This window comes from Anarhichas minor, unplaced genomic scaffold, assembly GCF_050575085.1.
Source record: "Anarhichas minor isolate MPS153535 unplaced genomic scaffold, ASM5057508v1 ptg000030l, whole genome shotgun sequence".
Taxonomy (NCBI): Eukaryota; Metazoa; Chordata; class Actinopteri; order Perciformes; family Anarhichadidae; genus Anarhichas; species Anarhichas minor.
In genome coordinates this window covers 11,205,025-11,212,634 of record NW_027466476.1, presented here as the reverse complement: position 1 = coordinate 11,212,634, position 7,610 = coordinate 11,205,025, and the positions used below count along the sequence as shown (strand labels likewise).

The window sequence follows — 7,610 nt, the reverse complement described above, 5'->3', positions numbered from 1 at the left end:
CGGAAGTTCACCGGAATCGAGGAAATTGTCTCTTATTTGTCATTTCCTCATTTCCTCGCTCCTCAACAACTTCCGGTTCAAGGAAGATCATTTCCTCGCTCCTCGATCCTCGCTCGAACCGGAAGTTAATAAAAGTATAACAAACCAAAAAAATAATATCCACATGGAGAAAAAATATATATACTGTATCCGTTTTTAACCACTGAGTGGGTCCTCTTTCGTCAAACAAGCGATCTTTTGTCGACAACCGGAAGGTGACCGTGCAGCTGCTTCCGGTTTCCCCGCCCTCTCTAGTCAGCTGTCTTCTGGGTTGTTTGCAAACAGTTCCGTCCTCCGGGTCCGTGGGTTCCCCTCCACGATGGGGGAAAACGTCGACAGCGAGATCATTGAGCACCACGTCGAGGAGGAGATGGAGAAGAAGGACGCGAGGAGCCACGCAGCCTCCTCCTCCTCGTTCCTGGAGAACTTTAGCGCTCCGTCCGAGTCCGACAGAGAGGCCCACAGCGGCACCCAGTCCTCCCACAGACTGCTGGCCTACAGCGACGCTCTCATCTCCATCATCGCCACCGTCATGGTGAGACACCCGAGCCTCGAACTGTATCATCATCATCATCATAATAATAATAATAATAACTTTATTGATATAGCACCTTTAGAAACAGAGTTTACAAAGTGCTTTGACAGACAAAGCAAGAAAATAATAACAATAAGCTCAGTGAGACGATAAAAATAAAATAATAAATAAATAAAATAATATATACATATATATATATATATTTAGTAAAATAAAAATAAATAAATTAAATAATTTAGTAAAATAAAAATAAAACTGAAAAGCGACACCATCACATAAAAGCCAGTGTAAAAATGTGATTCTGTTAACTCAGGCTTCATGTGGTGGTGGTGGGAACGAGTATCAGGGATCAATAACATTATTATTATTCCATGAGTTTAGTAAATATCTTGCAGAAGTAGTGTGGAAACAAACAGTGCATTGACCCTAGTCCTATTTTAATTTTACTACTACTACTTAAAAATATACTTTGTACTGCATTTAAACGACATGCGATTAATATGTTGTTGGTTAACTAGCAGGAATCAAGAGTTTGAATTTTAGCAGCCAATCAGCACTTAATATTGAACCACCAGCTTGTGTTAAGGTCTGATAATACTTATCTCCAATAACCATAATAAGTCATAACTGCTGGAAAGAGACTATATAGTCCCTTAATATTAGAGAGGAGGCAGACATCTCTACGTTGATAGATTGATAAATAGCAATAAAAGGTAAGAAGAAATATGTGTTTTTAGATTTTTGGGTGAACTGTCCCTTTAACAAACAGAACAGGCTTACCGGTCAGTGTGAACTCAGATTGTTTCTACAGATGTTTAATATTATGTGTCTCCCTCTGAACGTTCGATATTTCCTTTATTCACAGATTTTACCTGTTGCCCATACGAAGATGGAAAATAATGAGGTAAAGTCTGACAGTAGTAATAGATGTGTAACAGAAGATGTCATTTTATTCCTGTAAAGCTTATGAGGACTATAATAAATGTTCTGATACGATAATAATAATAATAATAATAATAAGAGGAGACATGTTATAAATGTGTTTGTGTGCCCTGCAGGAGTTGAGGGAGAGTGTTCAGCTTCTGCTCACAACTAAGATCGCTGTTTACTTGATGACGTTCCTGATTGTGACTGTTGCATGGGCTGCTCATATCAGGTGAGTTATTATTATTATTATTATTGTTAGTGGTGGTGGTACAGCAGATTTTAAGGTTTATAATTAATCACGTGCTCATTCTTTGTGTTGAACTTCACAGGTTATTTCAAGTTATTGTCCGTATAGACGATTGCCTCGCACTGCTGAACCTCGTAAGTATCACTGTGTGTTTAACAACAGGACATCGTGGATATTTCATTAAAGAGGATTAAAGAAAGTATTTCATAAGTGTTGAGACTGTAATAATGACATCCAGCACTAGTTGGTTGTATTTTATGTCTACGTACTGTAAAGTTAATTTATTGTCCTGATTTACATCATTTAATTAGCTTGTTGGTCATTAGCTTTGATTAGCCAATTAGTTTAGAATCTAACTTCCAGCTGCTTTAATGTACAAAGAGATCTGCTCACGAGCTCACACATACATGCGTTGCATAAATTGGTAACTGATTTCTTACACAATTACGTCAGAATATATACTCAATAAAATACTCATAATCTTGCCTATTTCCTTCTCCCTGAACGTTGACATTCAAATTATAAATCAACTTTTAAATGCTACACAGCTTCTTTTTGTCTATTCATTCTGTTCAACTGCCGTATTTCTAATATAGTTATAAAGATCAGGCTACAGTAATATTATCAGTAATATATCTATTTATTTAATCATATTACAGTGGTGGCTGCGTAGGATTGTTTCTGACTCGTGTGATCAAAACATTTCCAATAACTTCGGAGCATTTTAAAGTAAAAAAAGTCAACTTTTATTGATAAAAGATACATGTAATCATTTCCAAATTTTAATCTAAGGAAACATTCAGCTTCAATCCATATTTTTTCGGCCGTTTAGTCTTTTTAAAAACAAAGCTTTCACTGCAGTTCAACATGTTTTTGCTCTCCCGCTTTCTACACACAGCCTGTATTAAAGGGGCGGTTCATCAGCAATCTAACGGCATCATAAATTACATTTAAAGAACCAAAAATGGACAAAAAATAAAAAGATGTCCCATTTGTTTAATGGTGATAATGTCATGAAATATAACAAGACATTTAAAACCTCAATAGAAGCTTTGTAAAGAAACGACACTCGGTACAGCTCGAACTTTAAGTATTTCACTTAAACTTTGCTTTGAGCACGTTTCCTTCTTTCTAACGTGACTTCTTTCTCTGCTTCCGCTTCTCCTTCAGGCCTGCATGATGCTGATCACCTTTCTGCCGTACACGGTGAGTTTGAGGCCCGGCGGACACCGTCTACATGAACAAATGTTCAGCTGACCGACGTCATTCACGCTCTCTTCTCTCTGCAGTTCTCTCTGATGGCGGCCTTCCCCGAGAACATCCTCGGGCTTTTACTGTTTTGTGGCTGTGTGATGGTGATGGGCGTCATCCAGGTGAGCCAGTTAAAGCGTTTTATACTTTTATAAAGCGTTTCATTGTTGCCGTTTTTATCTATTAGAACTAATCACAATCCTACACACCTTGTTTCCGTAGTCGGTGATCGTGTTGTACGCCTTCAGCCGTCCCTTCCTGCTGAACGAGCAGATCCAGATCTCGGAGAACCAGAACTTCTACAAACACCACATCCTCAAAGTCATCATGCGGGTTCCCCTCATGTGCTTCTTCGCCAGCATCTTCTCCTTCATCTTCTTCCAGCTGGTGGGTGGCAGAGAGGGAATTTTGTTTAAATTCAACGATGAACTGATCAGACTTTGGTGGTCAAAGATCAATGAGATCTCCCTAAACATAACTCACGAATATATATGCTAATTATGAATGAAAGCCTTGAATGTAAACTGGTTGTTGGAGACATGCGGCAATTCTAGTTAACAGTTTAAAGATGCTACATTTAACTTTTTAACATCAGTAGATGATTGGACGGTTTGAGATCATCTGCTTTGAGGCGTCTCTTCATCTTGTTATACGTTTTAGGACTTTATTAAAGATGAATATGACATTCGGTACGGCTCGAACTTAAGTTCTTTGATTAATGATTAAAATCTATAAATTAAAGTTTTGATAAATGCATCACTATTCCCAGTCAGGAGCTGCTGCTTTGTCTAAAACACAGAGACATTACATTTACAGCGATGGGAATCTCTTCATCTAGTGATGTTTTCATTTGTCTCTCAGTCTTACGTGCTGCTGGCGGTCGTCATCTTCCTGCCGTACATCTCCCAGTCTTTGAAGTGGTGCCGCAGCAAAGCAATTGGTAAGAACCACGTTTAACATTGACATCTATGGGAAACGTGAATTAGAGACGCCGTATACGTCTCTGGCTGTCAATCACAGTAAGCCCCGCCCTAAAGCATCCCCTGCTTTATGGTCTGTTTGACTCTAAATGGACCATGATTTACTAAATGAACATCATGCTGTATTGAAGACTTGAAACTAGAGATTGAGACCATAAACTCATGTTTACAATGTTTACTGAGGTAATAAATCAAGAGAGAAGTAGAGTCATTTTCTCATAGACTTCTATACAACCAGAGGAGTCGCCCCCTGGTGGACACTAGAGAGAATGCAGGTTTAAGACACTTCGGCTTCACTCTTCAGAAGCGGAGGTTGCCGCCTGCATCTGCATCACATTTTTGAAACATAAACCAGATCTTGTCCATTTCAGGTCAGGTGCCGGAGAGTCCAGACTCCATGTTGTTTTACACCTACCTGCCCAACGAGCCCCTCAGCAAGGACCGAGTGGAGGCTTTCAGCGATGGAGTTTACGCCATCGTAGCAACGCTTCTCATCCTGGACATATGGTGTGTTTTTAACTCCATTTCCTTGAATGGGTAGACATGGGACACAAGCAGGCAAGGATTAAAAACACAAAGCTATGCAGGAGATCCCACGATGTAACGCAACCATCATTTTGCTTTATGGGGAACATCTTGGGCTTCATATGCAGAGTGAATCAGAGGTTGGCTTTCATCTCGTTGAGGGCCCAACTTTGAAAGTTGTGTTTACAAACGGCAGCTGACAAAATCTTACTCATAGTGCCTTTAAGTGAAGCTACCCAACTTTATGGCTAGGCCCTCATTTTAGTGACATCTTCATAGCTGCTACGAAATAGTCAGAAGGTCAAAACACCCGACTACCGAACAAGATTTTGCTCAATTGCCGCCAACATAAAACTATGGATTAAGTTAATGGTGTGAGAAAAGTGTGCTTTCAACGTTAATCCTCTCTGGTTCCTTCCCGTCAGCGAGGACAACGTTCCAGACCCGACCGTCGTGCAGAAGCAGTTCGGCGGGAGCCTGGTAGCGGCCCTGCGGGTCTACGGCCCGGAGTACCTCGCCTACTTCGGTTCCTTCGCCACCGTCGGCCTCCTCTGGTTCGTGCACCACTCGCTCTTCCTCCACGTGACCAAGACGACGCGCTTCATGGGCCTGCTGAACACCTTCTCCCTGGCGTTTGTCGGAGGTCTGCCTCTAGCCTACCAGCTGACGCACGAATTCCCGGCGGACTCTCGCAACGAACTGGAAGCCATTCAGATCAGCTGCGTGATCATTTTCTTCGCCGGTATCTTTCAACTCACCATCTGGGTGGTGGCTCTTTACAACGAACGGGAAACTCTGCACCCGTACGTGCGATACGGCGGACGCGAGCACATATTCATGCTGGCCAAGCTCTCTCTGTACCCCTGCGTGGCTCTGGGGACGTTTTTCCTGACGTGCATTTTGAGTAAATTCAGCGCCGCGATTTTCCACCTGATGGAGATTACTGTGCCGTTTGCTTTTATTGTGTTGAGGCTGTTGGTGCGCGTCGGGCGAGCTTCGCTTCGGCTAATCTTCTGTCCCGACAGGCCCGACCAGAGGGGCGTCGTAGTGGAGGAAGATGACGAGACGAGAGTGCCGTTCAGCGCTTTAGTCACCTAGCTAGCTTGAAGGGGGAGTGGCCACAGAAAATATCACGCTAACTGACGGAGCGGTGAGGCGTTGCTGGCCTCAGGACAGAGTCAAAGGAAGGAATCAGTGAAAATAGGATTGGCAAGACTTCACACGTTGAGGGCGGAGTTTGGGAAGTAGAGTAGAGACAGCAGGACATCGACAGCCCAAAGTCTATCCATTAATTTACTCTTATAAACGATGACTTGAAGAATATGCTAATGCTAGTTTTGATGAGCAAACAATCATCTTCAGGCACTCAAAGCTTTGAAATAACCAACAAATATCCCACTTTTAATTTTAAAGCTCACAAAGGGTCAAATATTTGAACTATTTTCTGTTTTCAGCTTTAAGTCGGCAGTTTGTATAAACAGGAAGAACAGGCTTCTTATATTATAGTTAATTTAAAGTGTGCCGATGAACAGTCCGTCCAACTGGTTTGGTTTTAATTCTGCCTTTTAATTTTAGACAATTTGCTTAACATGTTCAGACATGTTGCAGAAAAAGAAATACCTGAGTCAATACACAAAGTATTTAAATACTTTGTGTATTGACAAGGAAAAGTTTAGACGTCTCAAGTTTGTCTCCTTTCAGACTTTAGCGCCAATATAAACGTTGGAGTTGGCCAGTTAGCGACTGACAGGGTTCACGTCTGTAGCGTATGCACTTTAAACATTAACAGAACGGGTACGGCCATAAAATGGAAAATTGCACTGTTTTAAAATAGTCAGATTCAGAAACGTCCTTCAGATTACCCCGAGAGGCAAGAGGAAGGAGAACGTGGTGATCCAGTTTCTACATGTCTTGTTTTTATCTGTGAAACAGGTGGAAAGAAATGTTTATTATTGTAATTATCATTTCGGCCACAAGAGGCTAAACTCGAGCTTACGATGCATAACGTAACACAATTAATTCACCTTAAACTCACCTGGAATAAAACGTGAATGCTTTTAGTCTCATTTAGAACACTGGTTAGTGGTGCGTTTCAACCTCTTGTGGACAAAATGAGTATTACAACAACAAATCACCCGAGCACCTGTTTCACTGAAGGAAAAATAAATGATTTAAGGAACTTAACGCCTGTTCTTCAGTCATAACCACAGGAGAGACAACTATTCAGATCAGAATTAGAAAATGGATTTTCCACACTTGCCTCTCAGGGCTTCCGTAGATATCTGTGTATGTAATGTTAATGTCACCTTTTTTAGTTATGTCACAATGTTTCTATTTCTATTCCTGCGGTTATCTTTTATTGGACGACTGTGCACTTAAATGACCCCGAAAACTGTCTGTTTAAAAGTAGAAAAATGCTGACTGTGCATGGCTGCTGTTGATTTTAAGGTTCAGTGATGATGATTTCTGTCTTTCAAAAGTAACGTCAACTTAATGTTATTACAGGATGTTAAGAACTGAATGAATCAATGTTTTGTTATTTTTATGTTGAGGTTTGTGATATCAGGTGGAGTCTATTTCTCCAGAAGAGGTCACTGTTTCTGTTAAACTGTCCTGAAGAGACCTTCGTCTCTGATGTACGTCTGTGTGTTTGATACTCAAATCTGAGACGCACTTTAATGGAAACCTGTCGGGTGACTGAGAATATCGACTAGTGACTAAACAACAACAAAAGACTGGAATCGTTACTTTTAAGACGTCGTATTGTCACATTTCTTTATTCTGTTGAGGATGAATTGACCGCAGCTTCATTTAGAAGCAAGTTTGTCTGTTTTTATTTATTTATTATTTGCATCAAATGATCTGCAAGCAGCATTGGTTGATTTGAATGTGAAAGAAAAGTAAACTTTTTGTCTGACAGTCTCACCAGATATAACTCACTCGTGTTGAGGCCAGAAGAGTCTGAATATTCACGTCGTCTGTTCTGTAACGCTGCGTTTGCTCGTTCACGTTGTGCACAATCTGGTTTTAAATGTCAAATCAAAAACTGTTGCTTTGTTTTGTGAATAAATCTGTTCCTTCAATGTCAATTCTCCGTCTTATTAGG

At 40.7% G+C, this 7,610-nt stretch overlaps 1 protein-coding gene across 1 annotated transcript; it reads left to right on the top strand.

The window, feature by feature from the left end:
- Nucleotides 1-256: 256 nt before the first annotated feature.
- On the top strand, nt 257-7,593 carry tmem175 (transmembrane protein 175). The gene is made up of 10 exons (XM_076104907.1): nt 257-574; nt 1,440-1,478; nt 1,633-1,730; nt 1,831-1,882; nt 2,919-2,954; nt 3,038-3,121; nt 3,222-3,386; nt 3,861-3,939; nt 4,351-4,486; nt 4,930-7,593. Exons 1-10 carry the CDS (start codon nt 359-361, stop codon nt 5,600-5,602), a joined length of 1,578 nt encoding a protein of 525 aa, XP_075961022.1. The 5' UTR covers nt 257-358; the 3' UTR covers nt 5,603-7,593.
- The last annotated feature ends 17 nt before the right edge of the window (nt 7,594-7,610 follow it).